The 22,020-nt window shown below is 41.2% G+C and overlaps 1 protein-coding gene across 5 annotated transcripts in view; it reads left to right on the top strand.

The window, feature by feature from the left end:
* The window catches only part of kcnq1.2 (potassium voltage-gated channel, KQT-like subfamily, member 1.2), a 178,658-nt gene that overhangs the window by 35,507 nt on the left and 121,131 nt on the right, over window positions 1–22,020 (top strand). For 3 of the 5 annotated variants that reach the window (XM_082542484.1, XM_082542483.1, XM_082542486.1), the window contains exons 13-15: window positions 1,399–1,425; window positions 2,980–3,033; window positions 3,624–3,741. In XM_082542484.1, coding sequence (XP_082398610.1) covers window positions 1,399–1,425; window positions 2,980–3,033; window positions 3,624–3,741 — 199 coding nt within the window. Of the gene's footprint in view, window positions 1–1,398; window positions 1,426–2,979; window positions 3,034–3,623; window positions 3,742–10,079; window positions 10,686–22,020 lie in introns of those variants that run through there. The other 2 variants (XM_082542487.1, XM_082542485.1) reach the window with 2 other exon arrangements.

Here is a 22,020-nt window from a genome sequence, read left to right as displayed (position 1 = left end):
TTTACTGCTTCACTTGTCCCCCGCGCTGGCCACAGAAATTCACAGTGGGCTTAAATGGAAAAATCTTTAAAACGCCAGCTTGTCAGCAAGTTACAAGTGGGAATTTGTTGTAATGCCAGTTGCATTTTAGTAATTCCTTGGTCATACCAAAGCCATTATTATTCATTATTCACATAGTGAAAAATCTGGCCTGGCAGCACCCAGTTCATTGCAGCCCAGTTCATATCAATAGAGACGTCTACTTTAAATGCAGGTCTACAGACACAGTTTATGATTGATAATTAGTTAAAGAGAGAAGTGGTTTAGCTTCCTGTGTTAAAAGCCAACCCCACTAAATGAACTGACCCAGACGCCAGGTTAATAAATGCACTTTATGAGTTTTTCCTGTCAAAGCACGGAATCTTAAAAGGAGCTGGAGTGACATAAACTTGACATAAAGGCGAGACCATTGCTAGAAGAACAAACTGCACAGAGGAAAACATACGTAGTTGTCTGCTTAATTAGGTGGATCTCAGATAATGAAGGAAAACATATGGCTGCACGTATGCGGGGATTAAAAGCAACCAAATCAAAGTTGATATTAAACAAGTTATTTAAGAAATTCTGTTTAGCATCCATCCACATATTTACACATAGCCAAGCAGATTTACAGGCCAGTAAGCATTTAAATGTTTTGCATACTCTGTGTAAACAATAAATAATACTAAATAGATACACATGAAAGACTGCAAGACTATGGAGTGGAAAACGGAATTGGAACAAGTTATGGATGACATAAAACCATTGAAAGAAGCCGAAGTCTGCAGCCTGCTGTCACTAATTATAACGTCTGAGTTTAAGCAGCACGGCACTGTATGATCTCTGCTTCAGATCCACCCATAAAACAGACATCTGCAATGTCAACTGTCTAAACCAGGGCTGTTTTATTGTTTTAACCGACACTCTTTCAACTTGGCACCGGGCTGGATTTCTTAAAAATAATTTACCCGCAGTCATTCAGTAGTTGTTGCTAAGAAATGTCACCAATCACTGAGGCGTCTTGATGATCCTAAGTGAAAACAGTGTTGAAAGAACTGTGTATACACGCATTAACATTTACAGCACTGAAGAACTTAAATTATAAATTTATACTCATGCTTTCTGGAAAGTTGGTCAATTTCACTTTGATGGTTTATTGCTGTTGCCGCTATGGGGGTATCTCTTCCCACAAGTGAAATGCTTAGCAGCAGGAACTAAATTTACAGGGTAACATTGCCTTCTAGTAATAATGCACATTTGCAGCTGTATCTGGCTTACTTTTAACACAAGTTACTCATTTTTCATGAAAGGAAAAGATGAAGGTGTGAAAAATAGTTGAAAACATAGTCAGATTGTGCATTTTCTTGTTGTTTTTTATAGGAATCACCAGGATGCTCAGGCAATCAGGTGAGTATACCACCAGATCATTTCATCTCATATGTCATAATGTCTACAAAGTGCTTTAAGCAAGCTGGTTCAGTGGTTGATGCCACCATATCTGAAGTTTCCGTTGTGTAATCTTTTACATTACAGTGCTGAATTAAAAAAAAAAAGGTCACACTATGTTCATTATTTCTTTAGAAACCAACCAAAAAAAAACTGAGCACATGCAATAAATATCACTGCACTGTAACCAGTAGCACCTTTCACCGGCTAAATAGTGCTTTTTCTTCCACTCGCCTGTGTTAATCATTAGCTAGCCTGTCTATGTAATGTGGCCCAGACAGTATTTTAATTAGACTTGCTGGCTGGCTGAGCCTTTGTGCTCAGCTAGACCAAACCAGAGCCAAGCAGAGAGACTGGGCCCGTGTTGACCCGCCTGTTTTCTTTACTGGGTGCCCTGCCAACATCATGGGTGAGGAACGGGGCTGGACAGGGGCCTTGGGGACCGTGGGGACCCAGACTGGGACGCTGAAAAGCGGCAGGGAGGGAGCGGGGTTGTGGAGTTGATAAGCTACCATTGTGGAGCTCTAGTGGTTAGAACTAAACTGGTCATTGTTTGATTTAGTCAGTGTCCAGCTTATCGCTCCACTTATCTGTCTGGCCCCACCCGAGTCCCCGTCTGTGAGAATCTCTCTATGGATCGGCTGCACTTTTCACCCTGTTTCTATTGCAATCTAGTTTCTGCACTCCGCTCTCCCTTTCTCCTTTTCCTGTGGACCACGGCCTTCACCGAAAACATTCAGAATGACGGAGCAGATTAACCAGATTGTGAATAAACCCCTGTCTTGTTTTCATGGCCAATAAGCCCGTTAATGTCTTCTTCAGTGATGTGAAGTTGCTGTTAAAAGTGGCTCTGGGTAGAATCTATTCCTCTCACTTCTCTCCACTCCCTCTCTCTGGCTATCTCTGCTTCCACGTCGGACAATGTCAAACAAACTCGATGATGGAACACAAGAGAGGTTGAATGCCTTTTGCTTGAATTGGAATGGTCATTCTGTTCTTGGACGAAGATTTGCCTCTCCATTCTTTATCACAATAGAGGCTCGGTGGTTTGGAGGAGAGGCACGTCAAACTCTGCTGACAGCCTGACTGCAGGTCAAGACCCTGCTACACATGATGTTCTGTGCTGTTGTTTTTGCCTGCACCAGCAGCCAGCTGGCTAGACTGCTGAAACAGAGTACTGCAATTTCAGCTTCTCGTTATGTTGTTTCTCTTATACATTTTCTTTTCCTACTAGCTGGTCTGTGACAATTATTTCAAACAAATTGCAACATGTTTGATTGATTTATTGAACCTGTATTAATACTGTACACTCTCACAAAAAGTGTTTTTGCATCCTTTTCTAAAGTTCATTCAGAACTGCAACGCCTTTGCTGTACTGTAGCAAGTATGCTCTTGAAATGCCATTAAATGCATGATGAGTGTGTTTATTTCTTATATTCTCAAGTCTCATTTTTACCCCCTTTCTTCTGTTTTTCTCCCTTCCCCTTCTGGTTTAATAAATTTTCATGGCTTCAGGCCCTCCTCAACATTCTTGGTCATCTTTCACTCTGAGCTGTCCTGGCTCTCCAGGTACCTTTCAGTTTTTTCAGTTTTCTCACCCCTTCGTATCTCTGCCTTAAATCATCTCACAATGCTGTGCGTCTCATATTGTAATGAAATCTGACAATGAAATCTTACATCATACATTTTCCGATCAACCCACGAGGTACTTTTATTACTGTGTGACTGTGTGACGCATACTAGAACTCACAGACATCTTCACACTCTACAGCCACTCACAACTTTAAAACCTTTAAAAAAAAAAAACCTTTTCACTCGACCCATTTAAAAACATCCCTTTTGTATTAGTTAACTGTATATAAAATTGTATCTGGAAATGTAGTTGCTGTCCTATCACACTCCCCTAACCCCTACCTGGTCATGGCAGATGGCTCCGCCCCTCCCTGAGCCTGGTTCTGCTGGAGGTTTCTTCCTGTTAAAAGGGAGTTTTTCCTTCCCACTGACACCAAGTGCTTGCTCATAGGGGGTTGTCTGATTCTTTTCTCTCTATTTTTCTGGATATAAAGCACCTTGAGTCGTATTTTGTTGGATTTTGTACTATAGAAATAAAACTGAAATGAATTAAATTGAATTGAAATGTTATATTTCTGTCGTTGCAGTGAAGAGGAGTCCTAATAACAGCACGTCCATCGATATCTCCCGAGCCAACAGCTTAACCGATGAGCTAGACGACATGAGCGAGGATATTCCACTGCCTGTGGTAACTGACAAAACTCAGTAAGTCCCAGAGAGCTTCGCCTCCTTCTTTTCTTAAGGCCCCATTTTCTTCTCATCCATCACCCAGCTCTGACCTTTATTCACTGATCTATATTATACTGATTTTCCTACTGGTCATTCAGCTGAAAGGCCTTTTGTCAAAACAGAGAGCCCCTCTAGCTGCTTTCTAAATGTATTTGTTTTTTCCCAACTCCCTTAAGGGTTAAAGAGACTCAACGGCCATATCAGGTACGTAGTGGTGTAAAGAGGATTATCCCTTTAGTCTTGTGAGAAATGTCAAAGAGATCCTTCTCAGCTGATTACATAACACGTTATGGAGCAGCCGGCTTGTCGTCACATGCCCTCAGCAGAAGAGAATTCACTGATGTTGTTTGCTGGTCCAATGTGTGTTCAAGTGTTCAAAAGCGGGAAGGTTTTGCACAGATATAGCAGTAGGGTGTGTTCTAAATAAGTCTTAAATAAGTGAAGCATCATTACCTCCAGATTGGTGTTTACCTGCTGCATTGAGAAGTAATACAGAGTCCCTAAAGACTAAACTCTGGAGGCTGGAGGCTTAAAAGATTATGGGCGGTAAAAAGGTTGATTCCTACTTTAACCTCCTAGGACCCTGCGTCCACATATGTGGATATCACATTTTGGGTTATTTAGACCAAAATACTCAATTTTGCTCTACAAGGGCCTGATATCCGCTTACTAGGACATTATACTGCTACTGTTCTATTGAAAATTTAAACTAATATCCTCATATGTGGCTCTCATTTTTCTTAGAAACAAAAAATAGGTAAAAAACAAACAAATCTGGTAGTTCTTTGTTTTTACATTCGTCAGGTCCCAATCAGCCCAAATATCAAAGAGAAATTGAAAATGCATGCCGTGGAAGTGTTCGGGTCGTAGGAGGCTAAATATGTAGACAGGCCAAAGTGTGCATTTCTCAAAGTGATCGCCAGCATTTTTTAATGCAGAATTAAGAGCTTGTGTACTGTAAACATGTAGTAATTTTAATTGTACTGCACTGAGGCACTTGTATGGTTTTGTCCTTGGAGTGAAAACCCCCCCAGCTTCAAGTGTCTTAGGGCGTTTTCACACCTACAGTTTATTAACTGTGGTCCAAATCAGTTGATGATTTGAGTTGTCGAGTTGTAGCGTCCTCCTGCTGTTTGGTTTCTTTTCACAGAGAAAACACCAAGTGAACCAAAATGTGACAATCTCACCATGCAAGAACTTTCATTGGGTGTTTTGGCCAACTAAAGTAAGTACAGGAAGAAGGTGCTGTGTTCTGCATCAAGTGGAAAATGTAGAGAATTTACTCCTGGCTACAGGAAGGCGATTGGCTCAGATTTTCACTGTACACCTGGTAGTTGGGTTGAAACTAAATCCCAATCTCAACATAAAGGAACTCTGGAGTTCATTTGGAACCGGACCGCCTCAAAAGGGTGTTGGCGAGGTTGCTTTGCTCCTTACACAAGTGCTGTTGCCCTTTTTACATCTGCACAAACAAACCACATCATGGTTGGAAAATGAAGTTCCATCTAATGAACTAAATACCTCAGATGTGAAAATGCTCTAAGTAAGGTGTTGGACAACCATGTGTCACAAGAACAGCTTCACTGACTGTTGGCAGTGATTTTCCAAGTCTCTGATTTGTAGTTTGAAGGTGTTGGTGGAGAGTGTTGTCATCCAGAATCTGCTGTTAAGTGTTCAAATTGGTTGAGATGGTGATGGGTTAGTGGTGTTATTGATATTCTGGAAGAAACCGGAATAAGTTCTGAATAGGCGTTCTTCAGTCTGCTATGGCTCTGCGAAACACATCCATCACTCACTGCCATATCTGGCTTGCCTGCTTTTTTTGTTCTCCTTTCTCTGCTCTCTGGAAACCTAAAAGCTTTGTGCACTTCTGTAGATGGAAACCATACAACAATATCCATCAAGTTCTAATTCGAGTTCAGCATATCTGAGACGTAATAAAATCCGCTTCACCCACAGTTGAAGCCAATTCTGGTTCTTAATTGAACTTTAACAAAACCAATTTCAATAGCAAGTTGCACAAGAATGCTTCCACTGTTTCTCTTGCAGGCTTTTCCCTTGCTTGTTTGTGGCATTGGTCCAGGATTGTTCCTCCATAAAGCACTTGAATTCCACTGACTCTCCTGCTGTTTTTCTTCATCTCTTTCTTTTCTTTGTTTTTCTTTTCTTAACCTCGTCATCCCTCCATGCTCCCCTGATCTTATCTGCTGGTCAGAGGGACGCTGTGGAAAATGTAAGATTTTGCAAGTAAAGTCTCCAAAACTAACTAAACCCCTATTTATCATTTGATGTGTTTGCCACTCCTGTAAAAATGTGATAACGTAAAACATATATTTTTATGATAAAAGTATCTGGAACTCTTGGAACAGAAAGGAGCTCATCTTGTTAGTACATGCTGTGTTGATTGTTCATTGCTGTTTTCTAGTGTAGAATAGATTGACACCATTATTATATGATCAGTGGAAACAAGACAGGTGTGCCCATGTATAGTGACAGGCTGAGTGCTAACTACAGATACCATATTAATTAACTGTTAAAATGACGCACTCTGAATCCAAAGAGCTTTTACAGAAGTGTTCAGGTGTATGTTTAAAAAACAAAAACGAATATGCAAAGAAACTTTATTTATAACTTACATGAACTTAATCTTTCCTGTTTTTTTGCAATTATCTATTGTAACACATAGGGAACATTATGGTATACTACAACATTATTAGCCTCACTATAAAATTTCAAGTTTGTGTCAAAACATTTTAAAGGTACTTGATGATGTGTTTTAACTTTGTAATGCTCAAAACTTGTAAAATCAAGTTAAAACTGAGGGTTTTCTTCCAATTTACACACAGTAGAAAAACGTGAATGAGGGTTTAAGCTGTCACTTGAGAAAGCATCATGCTGAAAACAAAACAAATCTCGTTAGACTTGAGAAAAAGAATTGCTGACAAAGGAGGAGGTAGATATATAAAGTTATCACGTTGTTTCCAAGTGAAATTCAAAGAGAGCAACACAGCCTGGCAGAGGCAGCAAGCAAAATATTTCAAAGATTGTAAAGAAATCTAGTGAGAAATGTGTCTAAAGACTCTGGAACAACTGCTAGTGACTTATCTAAGTCAGAAATTGGAGTCTCAAAGAAGGCAAAATGATGACTCCGCGGGGGTCTAAGTGTTAATCGCTAGAATCCTGCACAGGAATGGACTGAGACCAAGAAAAACTCAAGAAGCACAGACACCTTTAAGCCACACTGAAGTATGCTGAGGACAACCTGGACTGGAAGTGCATCCTTTGATCAGATGACACAAAACTAGAGCTCTTTGGCCACAGAGACGCTGCTTATGTTTGGAGAAAGAAGGGAAAGGCCTACAACCACAAGAACTCCATCCCCACAGTGAAACAGTGCTGGGAATATTAAGCCGTGGGGACACTTCAGTATGTCTGGAACTAGGAATCTCAACAAGGTAGAAGGAATAATGAGGACAGAAGGTTGTGTGAAGACTTTATAAGAAAACCTCAAGCAGCAAAACTCAGTCTGAGTCATCGCTTTGTTTTCCAACACCACCACGACAACTCAAAACATACGTCGCTCCTGGTGATGAACCACCTCCAGTAGTTCAATGCGAAAGTTATTCTGGATGTTTTTCAGAAATAGTTGAATTTACTTTGCACACAGAAACTAAATTAAGCATCCCAATAGCCAAACTAGTATGTTTGTAAAAGCTTTGTTAAAAACCTCTTGCTCTATTTAACTGCACTTGGGAAATACTTAAATGAATCTGATAAAAATCTGGACTTCCTTAGTGACAGCTATGTTTATCTGCGTCTGTTTATCTTCCACATGCTCTTTTTTTTTTGCCTTACGTGTGTTTGTGCGTGACAGTTTGCGTGTGGGTGTGAGACCCTTTGAGTGTGTGAGAGTGAGCTCCAGAGACGGACAGTAATTTGTTTTCATTTGTATCCATCTCTGCTGTGCTCATATTTGGGCCTCGCTGGGCACTCCCATAGCAGCGGGTTTGTTTTGCCCCTGGTGTCACGCCACCAAGGACAGCACTGTCATTTGCCATCCTTATCTGGATTTCTGCAGCTACTAGATCCACCCTTTCTGCCCTGGGCGAATTGCGTGCGCCCACGCTATATCAGTTTTCTGTTACTTTATATTCTGAAATGTTTTGGACTTCCTTCCACAGCTTCCAGCTGTAATGTGAGTTTGACTCTTTCTGTAGTGACGGTTGCCACTTGTTCATTCATTCTACATTTCTGGTATCTCTATCGCTTTAATTCTTCAGCGACAGCAGCGGCTGGAACATTCCACTGTTTGTTTGGCTTCACTAAAGCAGACTACCCCCAAAATGTGCATGCATGTATGTTTATTCACATGTGAGAGAGAGAGAGACATCAATACAGCTGGCTGTGATGTCTCTGGGCTTCTGAAGAGGAAGTGGTGCGGGGCAGCGTCCGCACGCAATCATGTCTTTGTTCCTCTGAACCCCAGACATGCACAAGCTCACTGTTGTTACGTCACTGCTGTTTGCCCTGTTTGTTTCAAAGCGTCTCACTGTGATTCTTTTATAGGTTGCATGAAATAAGTTTTTTTTTTTTTTTGTTAAAAGGAACACAAAGTGAAGAAACGCAGACATTAAATGCACTTGTTTCACAGTCATCACTCTTCCTTTTTTTTAAAAACATGTCCTTTGCTCTTTGTTTACCTATCCTCCTGCAAATGAGACTTGGTTTTGGTACGATTCAAGCAAACACTTGTTTCCGTGGATTGTGTACACGCATGTGAGAACCTAGTGGCTTAGTGGTTTTGATGTGATGTGCTGTGTGTGTACTCACGTACTGTCGCGCACTCTGATTTTGTAAATTTGTGAGATTTAGTGGTTGGCTGTTTAATGAAATCATAACAAACCCCAGCAGGGCTGCTGATCCTAAACCCAACCCCGCAGCAGATTGACATTTACCCTCTTGGAGAATGAGTAAATGTTTCCAAGTACACTTCTTAGCCCCTAAACAGAGGAAGGCCTTGTTTAGCTGATTGCAGTGATTGTGTCCTCTCTCCCCCTGGTTTCTGCTCTAATTTACTTGTTTCTTTCTGTTCTCCTTGACTCTTTCCAGCCTCTCCGTGTACCCAATAACTCCCCTAGTTGCAGTGCCAGATCTAGAATCTGTGTCGTCTTGTGACCTGAGGCTGTCACCCCTTTTCCCTTCCGGGTGTGGCCTCCTACTCCTTTCAGACCTGTAAAAGTCAGCATGGGCCACCTGCAGGCAGATCTTAATTAGTTCCTCTCTCACAAACTAAGACGAGAGAAACAATGCCACTGCAGCACCACAGGAGGGTTTGAAGGCACAGATGCACATGCATCACGGCCTGCTCTCTTCAAGTAGGGGCCTCTCGCTCCTTAGGAACCAGCGTCTTTTGTGCAGCTCTCTGAACAAATTGACTTTTTGTCCGTGTGGCCTCAGTATCCCAGTCTTGTCTACTGTACTCTGATACTGACGGCATGATTTCCAACATATGGTACTCAGTCAAGAGGGGAAAAATCTCCAATGCATTGCTGTCTGTCTTTTTAAACACTGAGTAATGTCACTCCCCCCCCCCTCCCCCCTTCACCATTCTCCTCAACTGTTTGCTTCAAAACATGTGTAGGCCAGGTAGTTTTATGGGACCTTATGTAAGATTCAACAGTGAATCTAATGTTAAAATACCCAGTAAATCCTCTTAAAATTTTTTGGCCTTTCTGCCAAGTATTATAATGACAAATTAGACTAGGCGAGAGCCCTGCTTTGGGCACATGCGCGAAACACACACACGCACGCAGACAAATGACGAGGTAAGATCAGCCTCCTGCCCTGCTACAAGAAAAGCTGCCTGAGTACTGCTGCTTTATGACTAGATAGGGAAAAAAATGAGAAAGAAAAGAACTAATTGTGCCCGGCTTCTTGACTCTTTGCCAGTTTCTAGAGCCTACAAAAGACAGAAAATAGTCTTGGAGCAGTAAAGCAGCCACACACTGATTCATATCCTCTGGATAACAGAGCTGTATGGAAGCATATTCAGTATTTAATCTTATTACAGACTCTGGCTTATTATATGGATGCTGACCTCCACACGGCATTTACTCACTTGGACGATTAGAAATGCTTTAATTCTACTCAGTGAGCCAAAAAACGTTGCACCATAAATGCTGCAGCTATGCTGGCATTAGAGAACAATAGAAGTTTAAATTGGCTTCCTTTTTACAGGCATGGTTTTAGCTGGGTGTCTTGTGGTGTAATTGCTGCAGTGTTCATAACTCTTTTGTCAAATTTTTTTTTCACAGATTCTAATTATCCGCGTGCATGCCGTGTCTGCTTTTGGTAAACGGAGTCACGCAACTTGTGGATAAACTTCCAGCTTACTGGATGCACCAGAGAAACGTTACACTGACTCCAATGCAGTCTCTACTGACTCTACACTGACTGACCTTCAGCATCTTTCCTGTAGTGCAACAGGAAAAATAGCATTTCAGCTGAAAACACATTAAAAATGCAACGTCCAGATGAAGACTATCCACTTTCTGGATGATTTAGCATGCATCAAAACAAGTTAGATGATCCTTCTCCTCTTTAGCTCAGAATATGCAGTGTCCATGTTTTCCAAAAAGAATTTCAAATTTAAATTTGATCCATTTTTTCACTTTGCCTCAGTCGATTTTTAATGAGCTTTAGATGACAGCGTTCCTGAATCATGCTACCATATGGCTTCTTTGCATGATAGAGTTTCAGACTGTATTTGCAGATGGCATAGTCAACTGTGTTCACATACAGTAATTTCAAGAAGAGTCCAAGCAGTGATTTCCATGACAGTATCACGCCTGTTTTTAATGCAGTGCTGCCCGAGGGCCCAAAGCTCATCCAGTGCTGATTTTCGGCCTTTTCCTTTGCACACAGAGATTTTTGCAGACTGACTGAATCTTTTGATGATAATATGTGTTGTAGATAACAAGGTATTCAGAGCCTTTCCAATATTATGTTGAAGAACATTTTTCTGGAGTTGTTCCAGAATTTGTAGACATGGTCTTTGCAGATTGGGCAACCTCTGTCCAATTTTACTTCTCAAAAAATCTGCCTCTTTAAGATGAAGATTTTACTGACCTGCTGCCAGTTAACATAATCAGTGCCAAAATGTTCCTCAAGTTGTTGTTTTTCAGGCTTTTGTCACCCTCAAGATGCTCAAGGTGCTGTGTTTACGGTGTTCTGTCATGAATAAAATATGGTTTGAGGAGATTTGCAAATCATTTCATTCTGATTTTATTTACAATTTAAACAGTGTCCCAAGTTTTTTGGAATCGTGGTTAAGGCAGCAAAAAAAAGGTCCTAGTTCTTTCTTCTGCACGGCATTACACTAAGATGTTACGAGTCATTTATGAAGTAAACACAGAGCAATTGTTCACATATTTCTTTGCTACAAATGCTTCTATATACCCTTACTCTTTCATTCAATACTTTTCAATATTGCATGGTGAAAATCTGATAGCTGAGAAAAAGCAGAAAAGCAGAATGCAAAAACAAAGCTCCATTTTGGATAGATGTAACTTCTTTTTTTATTAGAAGTAGCTTTGAGGCTTCCTCTTTTTTTAGCATGGGATTAATTTTGGTAGCAGGAGAGCACTATGCAGAACCTGAAGGCTCTTGTTACATGCCAAAGGCATGTAACACAATTACAAAAGTTGGCAAACCTGAGTCAAACAAGGAGAAAGAACCATATTGAGATCATGGACCGTTTTAATGCTTTCACATAGTGAATGAAATGATAAGTCTGCTTTTGCTCTAGTGCCAAATAATGAGCAAATTCTCCCTCCAAGGCCAAAAGGAGAATCTGAAGGCCTTGTTTTATGATGTGCAGGTCACACACAGCGCAATAAAGAGAACTTTCAGGGACTTTTTTTTTAAATTAAAGAGTGTATTTAGTTTGGCTTTACACTAGCCATCCTGCATTAATGAAGGCACCTCATGCTGCTCTTATTAGGGATGAATGTTTACTCCCCCTCAGTGGTGTTGGTGATTCTAGGACGGTTTTATGGTGAGGGGACCATCAACAACTAAGCGAATGGCCCTCTTTATGGCCTCTTACCGCAGGTTGGGAAAATCCAGCGAGTCAGCAGGCAAGTACTGCATAAATAACCCATCCAGACATAATTTTAAACAAAAAAAACAAGATTCGCTCATCAGCACAATGTCTAACTGTGACATCCAGATTATTTCCAGGTCCGTATGAAGTGGCTTTAAAAGATATGCGTGCCACTTTCGACCCCATTAGCGTTAATGAAATCTGCAATCTGGAGCGCAGACAGAGGTGGACTGAACCAAGCAAATCACGCAGTGCTGTTTTTGGAGGTATCCCGGTGTGGTGCGGGGTTCAGGCTACAGTTAATAGTATTTGAAGCTGCAGCCAGACTTCATTGAAACGATCAGATTTTTTGTAAAAATAAATTAATGTGCAAAACCAAAACAAAAGAGAAAGTGTGTGGATGTGTCCTATCTCTTATATGAGAATTATTTTATTGATTACTGCCCAAAATGTTTTCAAAAATGCAACATTCTCACTTATTTCTGGTGACCATAAAACTGTGTGGGGGAAAAACAGTCAGTGGAGATGCTTGTGTTTGCAGGTCTCATCTGCCTCAGGGCCACGTTTAAAATCCTAGGAATCAGCTGTAAACGCTCTGCCCTGCACTCCTTAATTATACCATCAGTTTCTCTTCATTTCCACTGCAAAGACACAATTCCCAAAGAAGAAGGGGGAAAAAAAAAAGCAGATCATGGAAAAGGAAAATGACCTCAGGAAATTTCTGTTTTCACAGCCTGATTCACCGAGCAGCTCCGTGACGTCACGGCTGCCGATCCTTTTGTTTAGGGACAAGAAAATATTGAGAAAAAAGAAAGAAAGAAAAATGTTTGTTTTCATTAGACCAGAGCGCTGTTAACAATTACACACCCGTGAGGACAAAGGTAATGACAATTTGTGTTTTTGTTAGCTGCCCTCATAATTTAATTGTTTCCATCCAGAATGTCGTTTGACCATTTGGTTCTAGTTAATGATGTTTGTGCTAATGGGCTGTAATGCATGCTAACGTTCAGGCTGAATATACATTATAAACTAATGAAACCAACATAATTACCTAAAATTGAATTATTAGGATGCCTAATAATGGAAGTCAAGATAAGGTAGCTTGGGGATATTTTTTTCCCACTTGAGCACAGCCATTAACAAACTGAAGATAAACTCCAGATGGTTTGGAACGGTGCATTTATTTTTTAATTATTCCCAAACAAGGTTACTTTATGAAGAAGAAGAAGAAGAAGAAAAAAAAAATCACATTATGGACCAAAACAGAAAAAAAACCCAAAGCCAATAATAATTTTAATAAAGATGTCAAAACACTGTAATTAAATCATGTGATTAATGGCACCACACAGCTGGTATGGTAAAAATAGCGAAACAGTCTGTAAAATTACTTGGAAAAACTTCCCAGCAAAGACCAAAAGTATAAAACCTAAGAACAAAAAAAGAAAATGTGTGGCAGAAATAGGGGGTTATTTGTTTTACCTCCACTTTACTTTTAATTTCACGCTGTAGATTAGACATAGAGAGGGGTTAGGGTTAGTAACCAGGAGTAACTAACCTACTGCGTTAGTTGTATTAATATGCCACAACTACACTGCATTTATGTTGTTTTTCTTTGTGTGTTTTGTTCCATATATCTTAGTTGCAAAGCAGGTCCTCATACTTGGTGTGCGAATGTGTGTTTAGTTTGCCCGGCACACTTCACAGCAGTCTTTGCACTAATCCTGACAGCTTCCACTTTAACTGTAGTGAAATCAAAGTAAGGCCCAACCCAGTCCCTACTTGGAGGACTCTGTGCAGATGCTTGGCTGTGTGCTCGAGGCGCGCCTCCCTCTCCGCTCGCATTAGAAGCACCTGTATAAATACGATCTCTCGACTTCTGCGTGTGTGTTTCGCTCTGTGCTCTTGTCCCTTACGCCTCCCACCGCCACTACCACCACCACCCCTTCCTCAGTACAGGGCTCAGTTTCTTCTTTGCTCTCGTTAATAAAAACAGTAATCTGCAGCAGCACCTGAGTGACCTGTTTGTACAGCCAGTCCCGTTGCCTTGCGAAGCTCTTTGGCTACTGTTTTTTTTTTTTTTTTTCTTTTGCTCAGCTCTCCTACTCTCAGGTTTTCAAATAGACCAGTCCTGCTATTTGATGTGGGCTCGAGGAAGGGGGTGGGGGTTTATTCAGGTGTGGTGAGTCTGACGACCGATGCTGCTACCACCCTGCCTCTGATGTTGTGTCCATCGGCAGCCAGGTGCTGGAGCTCCATCAGAGAGGCCACTGTTCCGAACCTGCGGATGAATAGAGGGCCCATTGATGGCGCTCGTCTGTGGGGCGCTGCGGTTTCTCCCCTCTTACACGCACAAGCAGGGGTAGATGGTGGACCAGGGCGTTTACCTGCTGGAGAGAAAAGGGGCTGACCAAAGGGGAGCCGCAACATTCTGGCCTAGCTTTTGGCCGCCGGGGAACTTGTAATATGGTTCATGTGTCCACATGTCCCGATGTGTTTGAGAGGGTATTCACTCCCACTCTGGGCGAGTGCCTGTCCCACCTGTTTGAATAAGACTCACTCTGTTTGAGCCAGAGGTTGAATGTGGATGTGTCCTGACATCATGTCAAGGATACATCCACTGAATATAAGGTTGGAGGGTTTGGGTGTAGTTGGATTAATAATACTTCCCTTTAGAGTGAAATATTTCTGGCCACATTATTATGTACACATTGCTATTCCCAGGTTGGACCCCCTTCTGCCTTAATTCTTCATGCCACATTCCTTAGAGCTTTTGGTCCTTGTTGACATGACAGAGTCACACAGTTGCTGCACATCCACGATGTGATTCTACTATTCCATCTCATCCCAGAGGTGCTGTATCATCTCATCCCACGGTCAGCAACAATACTCAGGTAGGCTAGTGTTAAAGTGATGCTTAGTTGGTGCTATGGTAGTACTGTTACACATTGTCTATTCTACTGCTTTGGTCCAAGGTAGTTCTCGGTTTAACATGTTGTGCATTCAGAAATGCTCCTCTACTCCTTCCATGATTGTAACGAGTTACTGTTGCCTTCGTATCAGCTTAAAGCAGTCTTGCCGTCCTTCTCAGACTTCTGACACCAACAACACATTTTTGCCCACAGAACTGCTGCTCGTTGGGCATTTTCCCCTTTTCCTGATCATACTCTTTAAACACCAGTGATGGCTATGTGTGGAAAATCCCTGTAGTTTATGAAATACTCTCACAGGTTTGTCCGGTACCAACTGCCATTCCACATACAAAGTCACTTAAAAAACTTTCTTCCCCACTATTGATTTAAAAATCAGCAGGTTGCTTTAAACAGGTTACAACCCTAAAGCATTGAGTTGCTGCCACGCGACTCACTCACTCATGTGGAGATTTTTTTAAGAATACAGAGAAATATGGACGTTTTCATATGAATTTCACCGCAATAAAAATTCAGCAGATAACTGAAGGTGTAATTGTGTTCTGTGAATTGGGTTTTAAATGACATTTTTTTTTGTGGTATAAAAACGTCTTAAGAAACTCTCTTCTTATACTTATTGCTGAAAGCATGAGAAAAAGCAACGATTCACAGTTACCTGACCACAAATATGTTTTTCCTTTTTTTTGAGAACGGGCAGCTTATACTTCCTGGTAGTTCAACTTAGCAGAATTTATGTGAATTCTCTGAAAGAAAAAATCTGTCTTCAGTTGAAATCCACTCCTATGAACGTTTCTTTATCACACTGACCACTGTGACATCAAGCCCTGAAATTAGTTGCCCGAGTATTGCTTCTATCATGACACCATCGAGGGAACTTTGCGCTTTGCAAGATTTATAGGAGGCACAGTTTCACAACCTCACACACTTGCAGCTGTTCCACTGAGAAGTTTTGCCTTTTCTTCTTAGAGAAACCCAACCACAGTGCTTTTCTGGTTGCGTTTCTCACTAAGTGTGGCGTTAGAAGTTTATTTTCCATGGCAGTACGAGGAAAAAGGTAAGCCATTTTCAGGATTAAAGTGAAAAAAGAGAGAAAAAACTGACTTTCTTGTTGCTGTATATTATATAATCCTTGTATCAGCGATAAAGAAGCAGTCAGCAGGTTATCGGTCAAAGACTTAAAATATCTCTGGGAACAGATGTTTTAAATTAGTGGAAAGAAAAGTTGTAAATCATGAAAAAGTGGGACCAGGTAAGCCTTGGTGATGTGTCGCCCAAACCCCTCCATGCACCTTTATTTTTTTTCCACTCTTGTTAATAGGAGCTATATAGAGCCCAGTTCTTAATTAAAGGCCCCCCAAGGGGCTGTAGCAGTAAATGAGACTAATAACCTTCCAAATAAGTCCCTGCTAGTGCTGAAAGGCTGGTCTCTTTATACTGCAAGTGTATATGTGCTATAAAGCTTTTTTCCAGCACACTAAAGCAATTTTATAGCTCTGTTTTATTCTTTTCTTTTAAAGCCTGTCAGAAGAACAGGGGAGAAAGTCAGCGAGGGTATCTGTGGATCAAAAATAGTGCAGTGCAGTGCCACTGGTTCAGGTTTGACCCCTGAAAAGTGGTAAATTCACAAGATTTACATGCAATACCCTACACTAATGTGTTATTCACTGCCTTATTTAGGGTTATGAAGATGTGTTAACAAAGTTATGCAGCATAATTAGATACAATTTGAGATGTAATTCAATTTTTTCATACTTTCTACTGAATGAGTGTTTGTATGACACTAGATGGATAATGTTTTCTGCTTGTGTGTGTGTGAATGCACTTGAATATTTTAAATAAACCATAAAACCCCCAAAACACGAAATGTAAAAAAAAAAAAAATTCTAATTAATTTACTGGTCATTATTGTCGGGTTTTAAAGTTATGTGGTGCACACAGCTCGAACACTGATATAAAAATTAAACAAGAAGACGTTTCTAAGCATAGATTAGAAATGAGAGTGGCATAAATGTGGGTAGTGTGATCTGATCAGAGATCATTTGATGGTGACAGATGATAATGTTCGTCATCAGTGAGCTGAAAAACATCAACACGCGCTGGCGTTTGTCAAAGTAGGTTATTATGGTAAGGCTTTGTGGACCGTTATGGGTGCGTCTCAAAACATACTCGTGGTAATCAAACACTAAACAGATCTGTAAGATAGACAGGGGGTTGTTTTGGGAACAATTTGGATGTAATTACTAATAAAGTCAGGATTTAGTTTAGCCAGGACTTTACAAATACATTACAGAAATACTACGAGTAATACAGTATTAAATGCAATAATTCCTCAAAACATATAAAAACATTTTACTTTTTTTTTTTAATTTCTGATAAAAAAATTTTAACTTAGTGTTTAAATAATCAAGGCCTTTTCCTAAATTGTAGAACGAAAAATACCCAAAATGTGTAACTTTTAAATTGAGACTGTAAAAGAAGCGCACACTGCTGCACTTTATATTTATTTTAGAATAGTCCTACAGAAAATGCAGCATCTTACTGTAATGACACATAAAATAAAGTATGTACCTGTACCTGGCAAATAACATCTTATTTAAATTAAATTACATCTTAATAGGAGATTCACATCTTGGATGTGCAGCCAACAAATCTGGTAATCAAAGCCTGTGACCTGATTAACAGTGTTTTAAGAAAAGGTTTGTATTTTTTAACGGCATGTGCATAATTTATTTATTTTTTACCCATGTGGAATAAAAATCCCAAGGGAAAGAAAACTGAGTATCTCAGCAGAGCAAACAAGAAAAAAAACAACACATGTGAGCAGTACAGAGGCGAGTGGAGGATGGGAGCTATGACTCGGGGAGGTAAATAAATTCCTCTCATTGACCAGCAGGCTGTACTGTAGCGACATCACTCCTCCTTGGATGGTCTGGCCTACGGTTTCGGAGCTCTTTCTGTGTTTTGATGTTTTCGTGTAGATTTAACAATTTCATCCTCCGAGAGTGAGGAAGAGCAGAGGGGACAGGTTTGAGCTCAAGTGGAAACCTCCACGTTTTTTAGGGGTTTGGTGTCCGCAGTCGGGTGTGGCCCCCAAACCACCACATTAACACCACCAACCACCATCATTGCTATTACCATGGTCATGTCCCACCACCACCCCTCCCTCCTTTTTTCTTGTTTTCGAGCAGGAGAAACAGATAAAAGTGCAGATTGACAAAACCACAGTTTCCTTACTTTATCAGAGCTGTGCCATTCTCTCTGCAGTCCAGTACTGCTCAGTTTGTTTGTTTGTTTTCCCCTCTTCAGACATTGTGCTACAGTTTCCCTGTGAACAATAGGTATGGTCTGCCAGTTCCAAAAGAGTTGATAACGGGCACTTTTATCTCCGTTGTAGCAAAGCACGGATCAAAAATAATGTGCTATCTGTTTGGATGTACAAAGTGTGTGCTGTGCATTTCTCTGAATCTGCAAGCTCTGCTTGGTGTGTAACTCTAGTATTTACATAACATTGTTTTCTTTTTCCAGACTGTAGTTCAAGTCACACATATGCTCTCCTCCTGTCTCCCCACTGTCTCTCTTACTCTCTTTCCTTCTGCCTGTTTCTGTCACATTTTCTCTCTTGGCCTCAGTACAAGTACTAGCAGTTGTCAGTTTCAGGAAATGCATTGCTCTCTTTTGGGAAGTGAGGTATCTGCCTTTGGGCTGGTTGTTTTTTTCTTTTTCTCTTTTCTTTTTTTTCCCTCTTTTTCATAATTTGTACAGTGGGGCAAAAAAGTATTTAGTCAGCCACCGATTGTGCAAGTTCCCCCACTTAAAATGATGACAGAGGTCAGTAATTTGCACCAGAGGTACACTTCAACTGTGAGAGACAGAATGTGAAAAAAAAAATCCATGAATCCACATGGTAGGATTTGTAAAGAATTTATTCGTAAATCAGGGTGGAAAATAAGTATTTGGTCAATAACAAAAATACAACTCAATACTTTGTAACATAACCTTTGTTGGCAATAACAGAGGTCAAACGTTTACTATAGGTCTTTACCAGGTTTGCACACACAGTAGCTGGTATTTTGGCCCATTCCTCCATGCAGATCTTCTCGAGAGCAGTGATGTTTTGGGGCTGTCGCCGAGCAACACGGACTTTCAACTCCCGCCACAGATTTTCTATGGGGTTGAGGTCTGGAGACTGGCTAGGCCACTCCAGGACTTTCAAATGCTTCTTACGGAGCCACTCCTTTGTTGCCCGGGCGGTGTGTTTTGGATCATTGTCATGTTGGAAGACCCAGCCTCGTTTCATCTTCAAAGTTCTCACTGATGGAAGGAGGTTTTGGCTCAAAATCTCACGATACATGGCCCCATTCATTCTGTCCTTAACACGGATCAGTCGTCCTGTCCCCTTGGCAGAAAAACAGCCCCATAGCATGATGTTTCCACCCCCATGCTTCACAGTAGGTATGGTGTTCTTGGGATGCAACTCAGTATTCGTCTTCCTCCAAACACGACGAGTTGAGTTTATACCAAAAAGTTCTACTTTGGTTTCATCTGACCACATGACATTCTCCCAATCCTCTGCTGTATCATCCATGTGCTCTCTGGCAAACTTCAGACGGGCCTGGACATGCACTGGCTTCAGCAGCGGAACACGTCTGGCACTGCGGGATTTGATTCCCTGCCGTTGTAGTGTGTTACTGATGGTGACCTTTGTTACTTTGGTCCCAGCTCTCTGCAGGTCATTCACCAGGTCCCCCCGTGTGGTTCTGGGATCTTTGCTCACCGTTCTCATGATCATTTTGACCCCACGGGATGAGATCTTGTGTGGAGCCCCAGATCGAGGGAGATTATCAGTGGTCTTGTATGTCTTCCATTTTCTGATGATTGCTCCCACAGTTGATTTTTTTCACACCAAGCTGCTTGCCTATTGTAGATTCACTCTTCCCAGTCTGGTGCAGGTCTACAATACTTTTCCTGGTGTCCTTCGAAAGCTCTTTGGTCTTGGCCATGGCGGAGTTTGGAGTCTGACTGTTTGAGGCTGTGGACAGGTGTCTTTTATACAGATGATGAGTTCAAACAGGTGCCATTCATACAGGTAACGAGTGGGGGACAGAAAAGCTTCTTACAGAAGACGTTACAGGTCTGTGAGAGCCAGAGATTTTCCTTGTTTGAGGTGACCAAATACTTATTTTCCACCTTAATTTATGAATAAATTCTTTACAAATCCTACCATGTGGCTTCATGGATTTTTTTTTTTCACATTCTGTCTCTCACAGTTGAAGTGTACCTCTGGTGCAAATTACTGACCTCTGTCATCATTTTAAGTGGGGGAACTTGCACAATCAGTGGCTGACTAAATACTTTTTCGCCTCACTGTAACTTTTATCGTCTGCTTTACGGGAAGCGGAGTTCCTCCGTGCACACAGAGCTGTTCGCTCGGTTCTCCCTTGGTGTTGTTTTATGACTGTACGCAGGCTGATACACACTGCCCGTCTTTGCAGATATGTATTTAAATGAATGGATAGCTAGGGAGATTGGATGCAAAGCAGCCCTTTTTATTGCTTTATTACTCTGTGTGCGAACAGTGAGAGGTTGTAAGTGTGTCCGTGTGTGTGTAAACTCTTGCTGCACATGTGCTCACGAACACATGTACACACAGCTTAGCTCACATCGTGATTCTCTCCTGGCGACCCAAACGCATTTACACTGAAGTGTAAAAGCAAAGGGCCCGTATTGTTGTCACTCATTAACGACATTAGCCTGCTGTCTGTCCACCCACTCGCCCACCTGTGCACCTAAACAACACACATACACAGAAACACAAACACCTCATTGTATTAGATTAACAACCCAAGGAACCAGGCGCACGTGATGTGCTGATCAGAGCCGTTAAAAGTGTGTGTAGAGAAAAACTGTGAAAACAAAGCTCTATGTTTTGGGGTAGGGGAGGCGTTAAGAATGTATGAGTGTGCGTGTGTGTGTGTTTTTCTGCACAGGAGTGAGAAGAGCCGCTTTAGTCCAAACAGGATATTGTATACAGGAGCACAGATTCTTCTGCAGGCCCTTTGGGTTCATGACGTCGACGACAAGTGAGCAGGCAGCACACCCACTGCCCCATCACAGTCACACAAACACACACAGACACACACGCACACATGAATGACACCACAGTGGGCATCGGTTCCACCTAAACAATTTATAATATATATTTTTTAACTTCAGTTTAAATGAACAACTGCAGAGATGTATTTTAAAGAATAATTGTAGTCCGGTGCGACCTACAGGTATTTGATGCAACTGATTCAGCGTCGTTTTTAGAGAGGCAGAGGTGAAGGAAAACGTCTGTGCAAGGCAGATGGGTGGGTGAAATTGATTCACGTCGTGTTTGGGACTCACGAGGAAAGGACAAGTGTGCGCCGGTGGGAGGCAGGGGCTCGTCTCACGGGGACATCGAGAGCATTAAAACAAGCTGTTTGTCAAGTGGCAGTGCCGGCAGCGTCCGCCCACTTCTCCACACTTGATCTGTAAGACTGCGGAAGCAGACCAACTCGAATGTGTGTGCAACTGGCTGCAAGCGATTCCTTTGTGTCACATTCTAGATAAATAGAGAGAGGCATTTTTGTACATTGTATAAGGGAAAAAAAAGCACATTTTGAATATAAACACTGAAGCAGTTAAAGGCACAATGTGTGACTCAGGGCTGACTAAATAATTAGTTTTGGTTTAGCACCAGCAGTTTCCATTTTCTTCCATCCTCCCCTGTGTTTTTGCCCCCCTTTCTAGTAGCTCTATAAATTGTTTCAACAAGAGCAGAGAACATTGTTATTGCTGAAATTTTATTAGTAAATATGACTTTATGAGCATAATTTTCACAAATGGCGTTTGTGTTGGTCATTTGTGTTCTGCGAAATCTAAATCAAGTCCTCATTTGTTGTGAAAGAAAACAGGCGTAATGCTGTTATTAATTCTTTATCCAACAAAACTGTTTATGGAACACTCATCAGTGATCATCAGTCTCTTCCACTGTTATCTGGAAAGAGTTTTCATCCACTGTTTAGTGTCTAAGTTGGCCCAGCAAAGTCGGATTATTTAGTCAGTGCAGTTTAGTCGTGCATACGGGTTCATGAGTTAATTCATTTTTTCCAGTATATAAATCGAAGCGTTGAAACAAAAGTCAAGTTTGGTTTTGGACATTTTCAGTGCACCTTTTACACGCAATCACATTAATGTTCA

This window comes from Aulonocara stuartgranti (genome assembly GCF_965226115.1).
Source record: "Aulonocara stuartgranti genome assembly, chromosome: 7".
NCBI lineage: Eukaryota > Metazoa > Chordata > Actinopteri > Cichliformes > Cichlidae > Aulonocara > Aulonocara stuartgranti.
Note: the sequence above shows the minus strand (reverse complement) of the source record. Positions and strands in the feature narration are given on the sequence as shown.